This window comes from Takifugu rubripes, chromosome 20 (assembly GCF_901000725.2).
Source record: "Takifugu rubripes chromosome 20, fTakRub1.2, whole genome shotgun sequence".
In the NCBI taxonomy this organism is placed as follows: domain Eukaryota; kingdom Metazoa; phylum Chordata; class Actinopteri; order Tetraodontiformes; family Tetraodontidae; genus Takifugu; species Takifugu rubripes.
The window spans coordinates 8,733,248-8,751,398 of record NC_042304.1 but is presented as its reverse complement, the minus strand read 5'-3'; the positions used below and the strand labels follow the sequence as shown (position 1 = coordinate 8,751,398).

The 18,151-nt window shown below is 46.9% G+C and overlaps 1 protein-coding gene across 1 annotated transcript in view; it reads left to right on the top strand.

The window, feature by feature from the left end:
* The window catches only part of agbl4 (AGBL carboxypeptidase 4), a 180,953-nt gene that overhangs the window by 104,463 nt on the left and 58,339 nt on the right, over positions 1-18,151 (top strand). Inside the window, exon 6 of the mRNA XM_029828419.1 lies at positions 15,392-15,431. Within this exon, the coding sequence (XP_029684279.1) occupies positions 15,392-15,431 (40 nt within the window). The remainder of the gene's footprint in view (positions 1-15,391; positions 15,432-18,151) is intronic.

The following is an 18,151-nucleotide window of genomic DNA, read 5'->3' as shown; positions in this document are numbered from 1 at the left end:
CCTGTTTGCTTCTTACACATCCTTAATCAAGTGCATTGACTCTTCACCCTACCAGAAGCTAGCATCCTTTGACGCGAGCCAACAGCTCGGCACACTCGGGGTCCTGAAAACCCCCGATAACAAGCAGGTCCGGCCAAGCTGTTGGCCTCCCCCCACCCTCCAAGCCTGCGCAGACCTTTACCCACCACAGAAACAAACACCTTGCTCCCATCCCACATCACTTTCCAGTTCCAAGAAACACATTTTCTTTTTTTTTTTACCAAAACCTGAAGTTAGAGTTTAGAAAAAAAACTGAAGAAAGTGATGGGTACCATTTTTCTCCCTCACCTCTCATTTTCTCGCTCTCTCAGTGCTGCCTGGCCCCAGCTCGTGTGCGTGTGCGTGTGTGTGTGTGTGTGTGGGGGGGGGGTTCTCCCCCACGGTTGTACGTCAGCTTAAGTGCGAGAGAGATGGATGCCCGTGTCCCCCTCTCTCTGTCCTAAGGCACCGTGTCTCTCCTCTGCCGGGCTTGTCTGCACCTGCATATTGTGATATAGTGGCTCTGTTGAGCCAGTCGATTGTCTTTAACAGGACCGTGGCACGCCGGCCAAATTGAAAGGGATTGTGGCCTACTTTTCATCAGATCCACAATAGAGTGGGCTGCAGGATGCACAGGGCAGCAGAGGCCATGCTGGAGTCCGTGAGGTTTTGTCTCCCCGCTGCCCTCCTCACTCGGCTCCCCAGCTCTCCCTTTTTTCAATGCTGCGTGATTTTGGTGGTAAGATTTTGCCTGGAAATGAGTCTTCTGAGGCCTGGCGCTTCATTTATCAATATCTATAAACAACTTCCTTAACAAACAGAGGGAGAAAGAAAGGCAGTTTGAAAGAAAAATGTCTTCCTCAAACTTCAGAAACGTATCCCACACAGGCCGACACGGTTGTGGAAGCGTCACATCTAAAAGTTCCCAAAATCTGCTATGACTTATAGATTGTAAGGTTTGTGTTGATAGTATTACATTAACCATTTTGCAGGCAACCAACTGTGAAAACTAACCATGGTCCAGCCCAGAAATGTTCCCATTCATCCTAAAGGCAAAGCCAGAGGACACCTGCATCATTTCTATACACCCCTTTTTGAATTCTGGTGGTTAAAAACAAAATAAAGAATACCTCCAGCTTGGTTTCTGGAGCTAGAAAACTGAACCAGACCTTAAAATAGGTATTGATAATGCTGAAATGGATAATGATTCTTTTCGTATTTCATTTACATCTCCAAGCTCCTCCCCAGGGGCCTGGCATTTCAGGATGGTGTAACTAAGAGCTGTTCTTAAACACTTACCGGGTCAGATCAAATCTAGTAGTTGGAGGAAATTTTCTGCACCGCCTCTCTGCAGTGGCGTTCTCATACAGATGGGAGGAGCTCTGTGTGTATCCTCTGGTAATGCTGTGTACTCCGGGAGAAGATTAGCATCTTCAGGGAGGATATGGGGTCCATTCCTGGGTTTGTGCCTGTCCAACACCTCATACCCTATGACTATGGATGGATGGAGGGATGAAGGATGGATGATGGATGGATGGATGAAGGAGGGATGGATGGAGGGATGAAGGAGGGATGGATGGATGGATGATGGATGGATGGATGAATGATGGATGGATGGAGGGATAGATGGATGAATGGGTGAATGGATGATGGATGAATGACTGATGGATGGATGATGGCTGGAGACCATCATCCATCCATCCATCATCCATCCATTTTGTTTTCTTTCTCTAAGTTTCAGTGTCTTTAAAGAAATGTCCAAGCTATTCAATGCTTTGACCTCAGTGGTCAATGATTTTTCTATTGATGTTAGAGAATAGCGAGGCAGAGGCGGGATCGGGGGTTAAGGTAGGACAATAGAGACGGCGGTCAAAAAGACAGTCACCTTTTTCCTGGTTGGTTTGTGTCCACTGCTCCCCAAAGTCGGCCATTGTTAGAGCTGTCAGGCTTCGCCATGAATGATCCAGAGATGCTGTGGGGGCCTATAATGCCCTGCCTACAGCTCCTCTAGCGTCCATCTTTATTCATGGATCAATAGTTGTCTTTATTTTGGATTCCTTCTCTTTCCTCTTCTCTGCCCCAGCACCCTGCCCCCACCCCCCCACCCCTTCACTGATACCTCTGACAGTTCAGCTCTAAATGTCTGCTTTAACTAGCTGCTCACAGTCCTCCTCCAAACACATTTACATACACATCAATCACACTGTCAGAGGTAAAGGCATGACGCCATGTAAAAACCAGAACTTGATTATGGCCTTGTCTCATCCTCGACACTGACTGCTGGGATGGCCAGTGGACCCCATCGTTGATGCATGTTAAGCAGCCGGGGCTTTTTTCTGATTGAGCTTTCATAAAGTGCACGTTTTACTTTCCTGAATAATCCCCAAAGGTAAAGGGATACGTATCTTTTCGGTGTGGCTGATTGGGAAACATTGAGCCTGTATACATCAATCTTTCATTCTTTATTTATATAACGTCTTTTACAATCAGAATTGTTTCAAGGCGCTTTCCAGAATCCCAGGGCCTGACCCCAGACAAGCAACAGTGGCAAGGAAAAACTCCCCTTTAACAGGAAGAAACCTTGAGCAGGACCAGGCTCATGTAGGAGGACCCTCCTGCTGATGGGAGAGCTGGGTAGAGAGAGAAGAAGGGGGGAGGACAGGTAGAGGAGAGGAGAGGAGAGGAGAGGAGAGGAGAGGAGAGGAGAGGAGGGGAGGGGAGGGGAGGGAAGAAGAGAGGAGAGGGAGAGGAGAGGAGAGGAGAGGAGAGGAGAGGAGAGGAGAGGAGAGGAGGGGAGGGGAGGGGAGGGGAGGGGAGAGGAGGGGAGGGGAGGGGAGGGAAGAAGAGAGGAGAAGGAGAGGAGAGGAGGGGGGAGGAGAGGAGAGCAGAGGAGGGGAGGAGAGGGAGGAGAGGAGAGGGAGAGGAGAGGGAGTGAAGGGGAGGGGAGAGGAGAAGAGAGGGGAGGAGAGGGAGAGGAGAGGAGGGGAGAGGAGAGGGGAGGGAAGGAGAGGGGAGAGGAGAGGAGAGGGGAGGAGAGGGAGAGGAGAGGAGAGGAGAGGAGAGGGGAGGGGAGGAAAAGAGAGGGGAGGAGAGGAGGAGAGAGGGGAGAGGAAAGGAGAGGAGAGGGGTAGAGGAGAGGGGTAGAGGAGAGACGACAAGAGGAGAGGAGAGGGAAGAGGAGAGGAGGGGAGGGGAGGGGAGGGGAGGGAAGAGGAAACCATGACCCAGTGGGGTGACGTATTGCGTCACTTCCTGTCTACATGACCATAAACAGCAGATAACTGGACCTGATCAATAACAATGTTGAGGCAGCAGAGAAGGAGAGACCAGTGGGGATGGTAGCAGCCTGCCCCAGGAACACAGGCCGAGGCTGGATCAACCTTGGTCAGGTCACCTGGGGGAGGGTGGAGGGTGCAAACCCCCGTAGCTACCAGGCAGGATACAACACTGGTGACATCCAAGTTAAAGCACCAGGAGATGTATGAATAAGAGATAATGGACAAATATTACCATTATTATGAGGCAGAGTTTGTCGATAGCACAATTTTAGAAATGCATTCATCAGGGAGCCCATTTTTTTCTTCCAATAACATCACTTTCACTTTAACTGATGTTTCTTTTCTTTCTTTTACTTTACTGACTTCCTTTTTTAAAACTTTTGATTTCTGCCTCTTGCTAAAAAGAGACGTCAGTTTTGCATCATTGTGATTACCGTCCTGCAAATGGAAACTTCAGAAATGTATTTCAGAATGTACACATAGTCACATAGGGCAAATAAGAGAACAGTTTAATCAGTGGTTTGTGTCATCAGTACATAATCAACGTGTCATCCTAATGGCCTTGTGTGTCTACAGAAATGGACATTTATGTGACCTGACGTTTCATTCTAAAAGCTCCGGCTGACAAAAACAGAGCTCAGCTCTCTATTAATGTGTGCCTACAAAGGCTGATTGTGTGCTGCTTTGGAGGAGATGTGTAGAGCATATGTGCTCACCAGGAGCAGCTCATGATGCTTGAAAGAAGAAACCGCAGGACCAATCCAGCAGCACGCCTGTTAAAGTTCCACTGTCAGTTATGGGATCCCTGCGGGGCCTCGGGGGGGCGGACTAGTCGCTCCAGTGATCTGAAGGTCGTTGGTTTGATCCCAGGCCCCTGAGGTCTACATGTGAAAGTGTCCTTGAACCACAATCTGGACCTTAAACCCTGTGAGGTCGCCTTGTAATTAAAGTGGTAGAGAAGGAGTCCATTCATCATTTTGTGTTTTTAACCTGCATGGAGGTTTTCTTCTGGTGCTGCGGCACTCTGTCATCCATGTTCCTCCGCGTTATAAACATGGCCGCGTTGCACTGTTGGTAAAGACAAATTTTAATTCAGGTTTAAATCTTAACGCAGTAATTACATTGTGTTTCAGGAAACAATGGTCTTAGAGTTTGGACAGAAAAAAAATAAAGAAATGGAGGAATTAGATGAGGCTGAAAATGTTGTTGCTGGTCCTCTGAGACCCTGAAGCTAAAGAAGCAGCATCTTGGCTCATTTGAGTGTTTGATCCTTGCAAAGGCACTCCCTCCTCAGGGCACAGTTCCTATCATGGAGGCGTGGCGTCTCAATCCTGGCAAACACAGTATATAGAGTGAGGAAAGAAAGTGGAAGCTTTGCCCCTAAGGTATAACCATCTGCTGGTGTGAAGCCCCCCATCTTCCCTCTCTAAAGCTTGTAATTAACAAATACTACTACCGCCATGTAAATGCTATTTTTGCACTAATGTGTGGGCAGGGAGAAAAAGAAAACTTCACAGGAATGCCAGCCTGTTAATTAAAGTATATTTATGGCAATTAAAGCAGCCTGGGAGAGACTAACTGAAAGAATTCTTAATGTCTGACCCTGAGATATGTATCATTTAACACATGCTACTGTGAATACCAACTCTCTGCGCAATTCAAATTGTGCTTTAATCATCTTTGCTTGACTTCAGATGGTTCTGCTGTTTTTACCCTGAACAACTATGAGGGGATAAGCAAGGTGATGATCGTTCTGCCGCCGACACCGCGATCCATCGTCATGCTCCTGCGCTGACTGTTTTCACTTTAGCCAGCAGCGAGCTGCTACTGAGAGCCCTTCCACCAAAATATAATTGTTTCGGTGTAATGAGCTGGAAAGGACAGAGTAAAGGCAAAAAAGCAGGGGAGAGACACAGCTCGGAGAGGGACATTAGATCGATGGAAACCAAATTTACGGCAGGATGGTAAACACTGCGGACCAAACAGGCTGCCAGTGGGAAGCCTGTATGTAATTATGGCCCACGTCCTTCCAGTGGTCCCCTTAAGCCATCACACACATCTCCTACGTGGACATGTAAAGTCATTGGCGCAACAAAGTGACCTCCGCTGTCAGACTTTCAAACAGGCATCGGAACTTTCTTCCCCTCCAATCTAAGAAGGAATCAGGGCGGAACTGATCTCAACGTTCACCGCAGAGCATCTAGACCAACAGGCAGAAGCTGCCTCAGCCACATAAGCAGCCTGACCTCATAACGATGTGATGTGTTACCTCATTAAAGACGAGCACAACACCGAAGACGGTCTCCTGGGTCGCCCAGCTGTACACATCCTAAATCCAGACTGGATTACACACCAACCTGAGGGGATCAGCTTGTACAAACGATGACCAGGTTACTTGTCTATTCCCTGTGTGTGATCAGTTCCACGCCTTCACCCCGTCGTGCTGCACAAAAGATCAAATGGAAATAGACTGTGACTAGCTGTTGGCTGGTTTGGAGTTGATTTACTCCATTCTGCTTTCAACCAAAGGGCTGGACTCTGGTCCAGATCTCCCTCGGCTAGAAAGAAAAGCACGCATGGAGGAAAATCTTTATCCAGTCGGGGAGGCAAAGAACATTAAAGACAAAAATGGAGAAAGAGAGTCTGCGAGATATCAGGCATCCTTTTCTTCCTCAGATCAAAATTACCACCTAAGATGGAAATGTGAATTTTAATTAGAACTTGCAGCTATCTCATCTCCGTGTGTGTGTGTGTTCCCTATCCTCCTTCACTGACCACTTTGTCTGTTATTTAATAGGTTCTTTTTATCTGCGTAGCTGGTTCTGCCAGGTACTTAGAGCTGCTCCATCAGAACACTGGTATTATGATGAGGCAGGCAGCTGGGTGCTCCTCACAGATGGCGCCTACTGTAATCAGCATTCTCTAAAGAATGCCTCTCATATCTCTGCAGAACTTATCCATTTTCTGATTACCAACACCAGGCTGTGAGTGCTTAGATAGATGTATTTATTGGCAGCGCCTAATTCTGCAGATTCAATCAATTTCTGTTGGACAGATATTGCAGAGTGCACTCTCTAAGATGAGGATATTTGGGAAAACCAGGAGGTAGAGACACAAGTCTGGAATGCTGCTGTGTATTTGTTTCTCAAGGACGCGTAGATCCATAGACCTGTCAAACCTAAAGGCTAAATGACAACAGACATGGAGCAAAAAATCTCATTTTAACTGACCCGCAAGTACACGTCTCTATATTTCTGCACGTAATTATGTGCAACTATGATCACACGTGTATGATTTTTGTTGTCAGATGGAGGTTAGAACCTTCATTACACTTGATTTTGTGAGCTCAAGCCTCCGTCCTTGGTTCATGTAGATCTGAAGCCAAATGATGGAATTCTTCTCATTAGTCCCTCCCTTGGCCGACGTGCCCGGAGGGAGAACGAGCGGTGTTAGCAGTGAACAGCTCAGCAGAGCTTGAAGGGGTCAATGAGCTAGTTAAAGAGTGATGGTTGATACGGAACTGGTGGCAGGAGGTGGGTAGGTTTAGACTTGTCTTCATTTGTGCCTTTTATTGATGTATCGCTGAGGGAGGGTGCGTGTGTGTGTGTGTGCTGTGTGGAACTTTAAATATGCTAAAAGGGGTTGTGGGATTAGAGTTAGTCTGCCAGAGGAACTCTGTCCTCTGCGTGCACGTACAGGCATCTTTATGTTCAGCTATATTTTAGACTGGGCCAAAAAATGGGTGGAAATCCATCCGTGTTTGTTTGTGTAAGATTGCCAAAATAAAAGGGCCCCTTTTGAGCACGTGCACAAACACCACAGGGTAGCCACCAGGGGGCCATCTGGTGCCAAGCAATCTGTGTGTATCCTGTTGTGTGTAATGCTCTAATGTGATTTGTCTTGACTGCCGATACCCCAAAATACTCCCCCTCCAACCCTCTCGTTAGGCCCCACTTCACCCCCTCTTCCAATTTCCACGCTAACCCAATTAGCATCTCGTCAATAACGCTTAGCATTTCATTTTGCTGCTTTGATTAACAAATTCAATTTGCTTGAAACTGCTGTGAAAACAAATTAAAAGCATGGCAAATTAAAAGCCCTTAGTTCCAGCGGATATAGCTAAGGTGATTACAGATGCGTCAAATAACTGCTTTCTTGTTTGTCTTATCTGGAGAGAAAAAGGAGACTCCAGAGGGGAAGCCTGGGAGGTTGGAGGGCAGTATGAGACCAGGAAGTGCCGGGGAAAAGAACCGACGTGGCTTGGTGGGGATGGAGCCGGCCGGCCGATAGGGACTGAACTGTTGACTGAACCGTCCAGAGGAGCCTTCCAGCGACGGCGAGGACAGAAGTATGGTACTGAGTAGTCCAGAACCAGGCAGGAGTGCCTGGTCAGGAGTTCATTTGCCTGTGAATGAAAGGAAGGCGCCTGGAACCTTTAAGGCAGATGATTTTAGCTCCGACTCATCGTGGTGGGGGGCTTTTGGTCTCTTCTTGGGCTCTTCTTGTTTGACTGAAACCGATTCCTCTGTTGTTCGGCCAAAGAAACCCACAACACACTCATGATCTCCTGCCATCAGCAGTATATCACTGAATCACTCAATCTGATGACTGTCCGTTTCTCACTCCCAAACACACACACACACACACACACACACACACACACCCCACTGAGCTAATGGACCTGGCATTAAGCCTGGTATCTCTTCCAGTCAATGAAGCTTTGTTAAGCTTCTGTGTTAAATAGATTTTGTGCTTCCAAATAACCAGATATTGGAAACAAGATGGAACATTTTGACAGAACCGGGGACAGAGGGAGACAGCACTGTCCCTCTGCGACTTTGTCCTCTCGAGGATTGTCCTGTCCGTCTTCTTGTCATCTCCTCAGTCTGTCTCCCACTGTGCCTCTCTGCTCCTCATCCCCACGCTGGTTCTTTTTCCTCCGTTTCCCTCTAATTATAAGCTGTGATTAGAAGTTAGCAGACACCAAACAGCGCATCCATCTGGTCCAGGCATCAGCATCTGGAGAGGTTGCTGGCTGCTTTGACATGAAGGGAGAGACACACACGTGTATCTCTCACAAACTCTGGTTTTGTTTCAGGTTGCTGCTTTATTTATGTTTGAGTGTTGTTTTTTCTTCGCCCGCCTCCCCTCCACTAGCAGCTAATTATTGTCCCGCTTAATTACCAGTAACACAGCAGTCCAGCCTGTTTCAGCTTAAAAGAACTCTTCAGCACTCATTCCAATAACCTGATTGAACTCGGCTAAATGGAAAAGTTGCGCCGGAGAAAATGCTTTAGTCACACAACATTTTGTTTCATTTCTTTTCTAATATGTCTCTTGCTGCCTGGTTACTTGAAGATAACGTGCATTTGAATTTGTTCAGGGATATCACAAAAAAAAACAAAAACAGGTTTTGAAACAGGAAAAAGGCAACAAAAAGCAACCCTTCTCCACACACACTCACCGGTCTTGCTGGATTCATGAAGGCAATCAACCAACACAGACACACACACAGACATCCTCTGACCTTCAGCTCCAATTAGGCTCCAAACAGGGATGGGTGAACTTTTCAACCTTACGTCATGGCTATTGATACTCCGCTAGGGTTGGGGTGTAGACAGGACGATCTGGAAGTCCATTTTCCAAGTCCCAGAACTTTTTTACGTTTATGTTAAAGGGGGATTTAGGCCCCATAAGGGAAATTCTCTGCTTTGTTTCTCATCCCAGGGAATTGAAGACTGATGTTGGACAGTGACGGAAACCAAGATGATACATATGGATGGGTTACACATGCCCTTTCCTGGGGCGCTGGTTGGTCCTCCTGGCAGTCATTCTGTCAGGACACTGATGTGTGAGCTGACAGCTCTGAGATCCTACATATCTTTCATGCATATCATTCGTGGAGAACCTTCTGGAGGCAAATTTACCCACTGAGGAATCGGGGAATGCTGCTTCACCCTGCTGGTGATCAAATATCTGATTGCTTTGATTCTTCATCTGGTTACAAGTTATTCTTCTGTTTTAAGCTACGGTTGCCAGAATTGACCGCTGCACCTGTGGAGGAGCCTCCTCTTCAGGTCTTGCTTTCCTCATGTCTGGGTTTTCTCCAGTTTCCCCCAGAAGTCCAGAAATATCCACATTAGGGTGCCTGAAGATGCTAAACTAGGTGTGACTGAAAGGTGTGTGTGTGAGTGTGTGAGTGAGTGTGTGAGTGAGACTGGTGAGCTATCTATTCATGTCTGCTGGGGTAGACACCAGCACCCCCAGTGGTCCTCAGAGGGAATAAACAGCAGTTAAAAGAACTTAAGAAATTCTTAAAATAGCAAACTGCACAACGTGAGGATATGGATTTTTTAAAAACCCACAAATTCGAGTCTTTATTAAACCTTTATAGTCACTCCTAAATGGCCTCATATAGAACTGGCCGGATATGTAAAAACACACACACTAGTGTTCCAGTATAAATGTACAGGCCGCAGGGCAGGATCTACACACCTCCATAAATTCAGCTCTATCCTGCGTGCAGACATACGGGAGCACGTGTAGGTGGGCTCTCCTCTGTAAAGGCTGAAGTTAGTTGGTTCCTTATTCCTTGAATGCTCTGTCATCCCATCCACGAGGTCCAGTGTGCATTCCGTTAAAGAGCTTTTATAAGAGCAGTAAAACTATAATACCTGTGAAACCAGAATAACTCTGACACATTCAATCTTGTGTGATTAAAAAGAGATTGTCAGCAACAGAAAGCAGGTTTGTGATTTGTGGCGCGCCTCCCTGACATACAGGATCCTTGACAGACGGTCTGGGAAGGGTCCTCGCAGTCATCTTACTGGCACATTTAATTGGTCCTCATGAATATCTAATGAACGGAGGTGGAGCGAGCGGTGTTGGGTGACCCCATGCGTGGCTGTGCGGCCACATGCATGCGGCATGGCTGCCACTGGCTGGACTTTTGCTTATTCATGCGTCAGCAGCCGCCCCATGTTTTATCTATAGCGGCTGCTGACGAGCACATTATCAGATTACTGCAGAGGTCTGGGCTGGGCTGCAGAGGCAGCAGCAGGGAGGGCGGCGCAGGTGGCCGTGACTGTCCTCTCCCTCCTCTCGGGAGGAAGTGGCTCTCCGCTCTCACAAGGTATAAATCTTTTATTTGGTTTGTTGTATTTTTAACCAAGCGCTCACAATCACGCAACAAACTCCGGCGCTCCATCCCCTCAGCTCCCTGCCTCCCAAAAAGAACCAGAACACAGCTAACTTCACGCTATTAATGGACAGATATGCCCCCCCCCCCCCCCACACACACACACACCCAGTTTCCAATAGAAACCAGCAAGTTATTGGTGGTTTTGGTGTTTCGGGTAACTGTGAACCCCTCAATTTCCCCTCAACCACTTTGCCATCAGATTGTGTTGCCATTTTCAGTCAGATTATTTTTGAGAATATTTTTGGGATGTGTGTTTGAAAAAGTGGGGGTTTTGAAGCCTAACGTCCTGAACGCCTCTATTCCCCTGGTTGTGTAAGCTCCTCCATCATCCTCAGCTGGGCGGACATGCCCAGACCTAACCTAAAAAGCTGCTTCCATGAGCTCATTCTTACCTCACCTGCCCTCTTTGAGACCGAGGGATGATGACTAAAATGCAAGAAGACACAAAAACGTGTGTGTGTGTGTGGGGGGGGGGGGGGTGCGTGCGTGCGTGTGGCTGGATGTGGGTGGGTAGAAATAAAAGCACTGAGTCAGAAACGTCGCAAGATGAGGTAGAGCTGGGAGGAGCGAGGACCAGAGGAACACGGAAGATGAGTCAGGCTGTCAGCGGTGATTCCGTCACCTGCACCCTCGTCAAGCATCGGCCATGATTGTGGTTCTCTGACGAGGGGACGTTTCTGTGTGAGTGTGTATGGTAGACAGGAGGCGGCAGCGGGACTCAGTCCAGATGTTGTTTCCTGTAAGTGACCTCATCAAGAGAGCAGGGGGGCACCCGGGATTACAGTGCACAGCAATAATGAAGCTACTCAGTACGCCCTAACGTCAGCCCTGCATAACTGAAACCAGCACTTTAGACTTTTGCCCGAGTATTTTCAACAGCTATTTATGTTTATGTTGGATTTGTTTTGTTTTTTTATAATAGGTAATTTAAATTAAGCCTATACCTGCAGTGATGGCTTTAATTTCTCAAAACCGTTTTTAGTCCAATGTATAGGTAAATAAAGCAACTCTAGTATTGTCAGTGTAATTTACTCATATCAGCTTTGAAATGAATAGAGAGGATGTCCGGACCCCCCCCCCCCCCCCCCCACAGGAACCACCCGTCCTCTGCCTCCTCTCTCCTTCCTCTTCCTCGGGTTGTTTTTTTTTTTACCTTCTCAATCAGCCAATATGAAAAGTAAATTCTGGAGGAAATGTTGGCAAATGGGTTTTGGGTAGATTGTGCATGAATATTTAATTTAGTCATAAACTGGGGGGTTTAGTGCATTAATGGCTTTCCCACTGCTGTCACTTCAATTTGACCCCGTTGTCACCTACAGGATGGTGGCGCCATCCGCTATCTGCTCTGCTGATTGGTTCTGTTAATGACAGCATTTATTCCTCTTCAAATATTATAGATTTTTTAAAAATAGGGCTGGATTACAAGTTGAGAAGACAATACACATGGGAAATACACACAGCCTTGCCTTTCATCTATTCATTATTTTAAGCTCAACGGTTATCAGGGCTTCATCTGCACATTTCTGTGTCGGGGGGGCGGTCTGACAGTGAGCAACATCTGGCTGCTTTATACATTTTTTACCCCGTTCACACAAATGATATAAGGAAATTAATAAAGTGTTCACTGATCTTGTTTTCAGTTTGAAATATATGTTAATATTAAATTGCCTTAGAGGTCAAGTGAGGAAGCCCTGTAACTGGCTGTCAAAGGTCCTGGTTCTGCAGGACAGAGCCAGCCCAGCCCGCTGCTGTTCCAGCCACGTCTGTCAGAGCTCCTCCAAGTCCTCACTGGCTGGATGGACCGTCGTGACAGCTGGAACAGTCCTCAACCCTGACCCCCAAACGCTTCCTTGTTTTCTGACCTGTTTCCTGACACTTCCCCTGGCAGGTCCAGTCTAGATTCACCACCATGGACCTGAGCCAGGCAGCCTTTTCGCAAAATAAGGATTTAACTTTCTACTCGAGCATGACCTGGCACACCGGGTCAGACCAATTAGTAACTGTTAGGCTGTTAAAAATGCGCACGTGTCGCTGACAGTCATTATTGCTCTCAGCAGCGTTCCAATCTCACACTGTTGTTATTCGCAATAATGGAATCAATCATCAATCATTTAGTCAATAACAGAAGCCACTGGCTTCATTTGCTGAAGTGTGTGGTGACTCATTATGGCGGCGAGAGGACGGTGGCCAGCCGCTCTGAGGCTGGCGTCAGCCGGGGTGTGATCCTTCCGCTCTTGGCTGTGTTTGATAAAGATTAATTCAATCCTATTTTCTGCCCTGAAATGCTTTTGCTAATGTAATTCTCTCAGTGTCAGTTTGCCCACACTGTGTGTGTGTGTGTGTGTGTGTGTGTGTGTGTGTGTGTGTGCGTGTGTGTGTGTGTGTGTGTGTGTCCTCCTAAAGAACACTAAGCACCTTATCCGTGTTAAGGACTAACAAAAGCAGCAGGGAAGGAGCTCTCTGGTGTGTTGTTGTAATTCTTTATCTACAAGTTATATCTCCACCATCTTCACTATCTCCAATTATCATCGCTGTGTAAAGACCAGCAGGATCTCACACTCTTCCTCTGCTGTTACAGACTGTGTGTATTTCTTTGTGTATTTTGGACACTTGGGGTTTCCTTCGGCTCGTCTGTGATCTTATTCTGCTCATCGGGTGTCATGTTGTGATTGAGTTGCAGTGACGCAGATGGCCAACAGAGGGTGCTGCACATTATCAACCCTAATTTTGCGCCAATCACAGCATTTTCTTAATTAATTTTTATGTTATACACAATATACACAGGTAATGAAAACTCTCCTAACATGGCAGACAAAAGACAATACACTCATGAAAAGGATGCAAAACAAATTAAACAAAATTATGCACAAATTAATTAACAAATATTGGGTATACAGCACAAAACAACATGAAGACTGTGTTCTGAATTCAGTTCAGACTTTTATTGCCCCTCAAGGGGACTATAATTATGATTCAACTTGCAGCAGGGTACTAAAACCTTCAGCACAACATGCAGAGGACATAAAAGACAGCCAAACAGTAGACACAACAGGCACAGGGAGCAGGCAGAATTTAAAAGAATGAACTCCTTTCCTCTACTAACCTTTAGTGACCAAACAGGCTAAAATATCACAGAATGACAACAGGCTTGGCGACGCCTTGGTGGGTGTATCACGCTGCAGAGAAAAGAACATTTCTGCCATTGCAGTGGGGATTGGATTGCTCCAGCGGTGGGTGGTGAGAGTGGGATCAGCCTGACCTTAGAAAGGACTGGTCTGTCATCCATTTATGAAAACCTGCTACACGTCGGTACTTTTATCAGCAGTCTCACTGGTGGGAGGATTTTTCTTTTTGCTTACTGGTAAAGGGTAAAATGACCCAGTGAAACATTTCTTAAAATCAATCCACTATTTTTCCATCCAAAGCCAAAATCTCAGGTCCAGTCAGAAAATGCCGCCATCGCGGGCCGTTTTGGCTGCTCTGCTGAGGTCAAAGTTCAGATTGGTATCAGTATCAGTGCTTCTCGGCCCTCTCGACAAGTGAGGCTTTCATTATAAATGGTTTTCGATAATTGACGCTCACATCTTTTCTGATGGGATTTCTGAACATTTGTTGTCTCATCAGAGTCTCATACATACATGCATACAGAAGTGTGCGTGTGTGTGTGTGTGTCCTGATTTCTGCTTGCTCCCTGTGTCTTGTGTTGTCACAGTGACCTCTGCTGCCTATAGGGTGACCCTCCTCTGAGCTGACCTCTGCAGATGTTGCATTTGAAACATATAGAACATATACAGGAAGGTGCAGCACATGAAGTGTTAATTAAGTGTTAAATTTGGTGCTGATGAAGGGTTTCTCGGACGTGTTTTTCTGGGTGGGCGTGAGTCTGAAGTGTGTGTTTGATGGCATTACTTGTTATTGGAGAGTGTCCAGCTCACTCAAAGGGTGCAGGCAACAGTTGTTGGATTATTCTGTGTTATCTTCTCATTGTGTTGTTGATGTGAAGCTTCACCATTTTCTAACCTGGTGGATCTCTCTCCACACTTATCGTGTGTGTGTGTGTGTGTGTGTGTGTGTGTGTGTGTGTGTGTGTGTGTGTGTGTGTGTGCGTGTGTGTGTGTGTGTGTGTGTGTGTGTGTGTGTGTGTCTTATGACTCATTCTAAGAGCATCAGCTGAATTCTAGCGTTTAGTTGCCTATCAGGACCGTCCACTTCAGGCAACTCAAGAGAGTGTGAGGAGGGAAGGAGCATGCTGAGAGTCTGTTTACTTATCCCTATCAGCAACTGGTTGGAGCTGGTGCTTGAATATGAATTTGTTCCTTAAAGTTGGCTTTACTGCACCGCTGCTATCCGCTTCACAGCCAGACCCTTCACCCTCCTCCAGGATGTGAAGATCTTCTATCCTGAGGGGCTGAAAGGAAGATTGGGAGGACTTACTTTAGGTGTTGATTACTTTAGTGCTTCACAATCAAGTGTGTGTGTGTGTGTGTGTGTGTGTGTGTGTGTGTGTGTGTGTGTGTGTGTGTGTGTGCGTGCGGGTGTGTGTGTGTGTGTGTGTGTGTGTGTGTGTGTGTGTGTGTGTGTGAAGGCAGCAGGTTAAAGAGAGAGGCAGCCAACTAGCCTCTACTCTAGATGTCTTCTCAGCTGCTGGAATCATCAAGTGTAAAATTGCAGACTCTTTCAAACACACTCCATCAATACCCATGAGGTCTCCCTCTCTCTCTCTCACACACACACACACACACACACTTTCACTGAATCTGTAGATTTCCTGAAGTGCCTGTAACGCTGCACAAATCATAACGTACGTGAGGTGAATCCTGCTGCAAGACCGCAGGACAAACGGTCGGCGAGGTTCACGACTGACTGTTTCCTTCTGTTCTCTCGTTTCCCGTAGCAACAGCGGCGTCTCGACCTGCTGACCATCACCAACTCTGGTAAGTCCCTGACAACTCCAACTTCCTCCTCCCTCCTTCAGCATCACTCTGACGCAAAGCTGCGCCGCGAGGCTTCGGAATCAAATTCAATACGCTGCTGCTGTTTTTCATTTTGACTTCTATTGATTTGACTGAGGCGTGCCGGTAATTCCCCCTGTGTGATTTTGCGTGTTATTTTCTTTATGGATGTCGTTTTCCAACACACAAACATTGACTTCAATCTCATTGTGAGAAAGTCACACCTTTTGCTTGTCCATATGTATGGACATTCTCTGTGATCCAACTGCAGCTTTCTGTTGAAAATGTCAGCAATTGGATTCAGAACACGTCTGTTCTGGACCCTGGATGTTTGGAGTGTGTGCCTCTCTCATTGAGGCTGTAATGTGCATAAAAGCAACGACATGGAATGCAGCCACATTCACACATGCTATTAGGACAGAGGTTGGATAGATTTATAGAGGCACGCAGCTCAGAATACGCCACAAAGCGTGAGAGGGTTACATGTTTTAGATTGCTTGGCTCGGTGTGACCTTCAGGTGAGGTTTACTGGAGAAATGTGGGAGGAGAAACAGATGGGAGCGACGAGGACACGTGGACCCAGATGTGTAAAGTACCTGGATGATCTGATGCACTTTGATTGGACTAACGCGCATGTGAGACTCAGAGAGACGGCGTTAATTTATCAGGTTTCAACTCGCAGCTGTTCCTCAGACACAGTCCGACAGAGGGCAACTGGACAGACTGGGAAGGACATAACAGCGACTTTTGAGCTATTTCATCAGTTTAAACACACAGACTTCACTCAGCTTGCTCGGTTTTTACATTTCCTTGTCGGCTGTTAGTTCAGAGCTTTTGAGAATAAACACGCCGGCTCACACTCGTCAGTTTGTTTTCCAGCAGCGCCGGAGTGTGCTGCCTCCAAAGAAGGTGTGTGGAGGGCCTTGTCAGACTGTAAACTGACATCAGAAACAGGCTTCAATTGCACCTCACACAACAACAAAAACAACAGCAGCAGCAGCAGGTATGGATTGAGGAACTGGATGGTCTGAATGCCTACTCGCTGAGGTTATTTCAGGTTGTTTGGTTGTCTTTTCTTAAAGTTTCTCTCCTTTTAAATGCTATTTTCCTTCTGTCCCGGTGATCCAGCTGCTGTTCATTTGCTGTAAAGGAAAAGGTGCTCTACTAAACAGTAGGTTTTCCCTATGTGCAGAGATACACAGAGGGAAGTTTGCAGCAGCACTTTCTTTTGTTACGAACAAGAAAATGCTCCAAAATGGTTCTGCAACATTCTAAAAACATCTCATCTGACCGATCTGTTCTCTAACCCTCTGTTATAGATCAGCCCTGTATATCCCAGCGGGCACAGTAGAATGACCTTCTTTCAGGATTTAGTGTGGGGGCCTTCCTGGGCCCCAGACTGAAGCAGCTTTAAATTATTCTCTCCGTCCAGCTCCGAGCTGGGAGTGGAGCTGCGTAAATGATTGCAGGTCATTATGCAGGCTGCTGTTGTGTGTGGCCTTCAAGGGAAGTCTATTATATTCTTAACATTGCACATATATTTTAGCCGGGCCCGGTGCCCATTACTATGCACAGCAGGTGAGCAGACACGGCTCACGCAGTGCATCTCTCCCTCACACGCTGAAGGTTATTATGCTGGGATGTATGAAGAGCAGGTGAGGCTTGCTCTGATAGGGAGACACAGACAGGACACCCTCTGTGTCTCCCCATAGATTAAAGGAGATTCCAGCACTTTGCTCTATTTCTCCCTGTCATCCCCTCTCGTCCTCTTTTTTACCGTTTCTTTTAATCTACCGCAGTTTACTGCGCCCTCTTTTTTCCTCTCTCTCTTATCCCCTCCTCCCCCTTCATCTTCTCAGACACCAATTTTGTCTCATCTTAGTGGTGCAAATGGCAGGGACGGTGAGGTGGGGGACAAGCTAATAACCTGAAGCGGCCTCACGTGTGTGAGGGTAAAGAGTTCTGCTCTCCGTGTTCTTCATCGGCTCCTCTGAGGAAGGACTCACATGTAATTCCGCCAGTACACGACACACTACAGCCCGGAATAAATACAAACACCAAAACACATATACTCCATCCTATTTTACACACACGCACGGTCGCTCCGACACGCTCAATCCCCGCTCGGCCCTCTTTAATTGGACACTTGAGCAACGCACGGCTGCATCTGGCTCCTGTTGAACACAGCCTGACATTTCAGGCTGCTGACCTTTCCAGCCCCACCACAACTAAATAATGATTAGTTCGGGCAACTGTTGCAGCACAGCGGTGGCCCGGTGCACACGCCTGCTCACGGTCATGTATGGATACGACCCACACTAATGCAAACAGGGGGAAAACAGGAAGGGAACACACACACACACACACACACACACACATCTGTGCTGGAGTTCGTCTTTTCCCGGTGAGAAACGGGGTGCAGCCATTGATTTCAGCAGCCATTGTCATTCTTCCAGCTTATCGATTAGATTGTCCTTTTCCATATCTGCAGTCAGCAGCCAATATCGTGTTGTTCTACATTAACTCTGTTTAGTTTCTCCGCTCCCCTTTACACACTCCCAGCATCACAGTGCTGCTAGAAAGGTCAATCATATGCATGAGATCTGGGCAGATTTTGGAGGAGGCTGTGTGGGCGCACGTGTGTGTGTGTTGCCCATAAAAATGTGTGTGTGTGTGTGTGTTTGTTGCCCCAAAAAATGTGT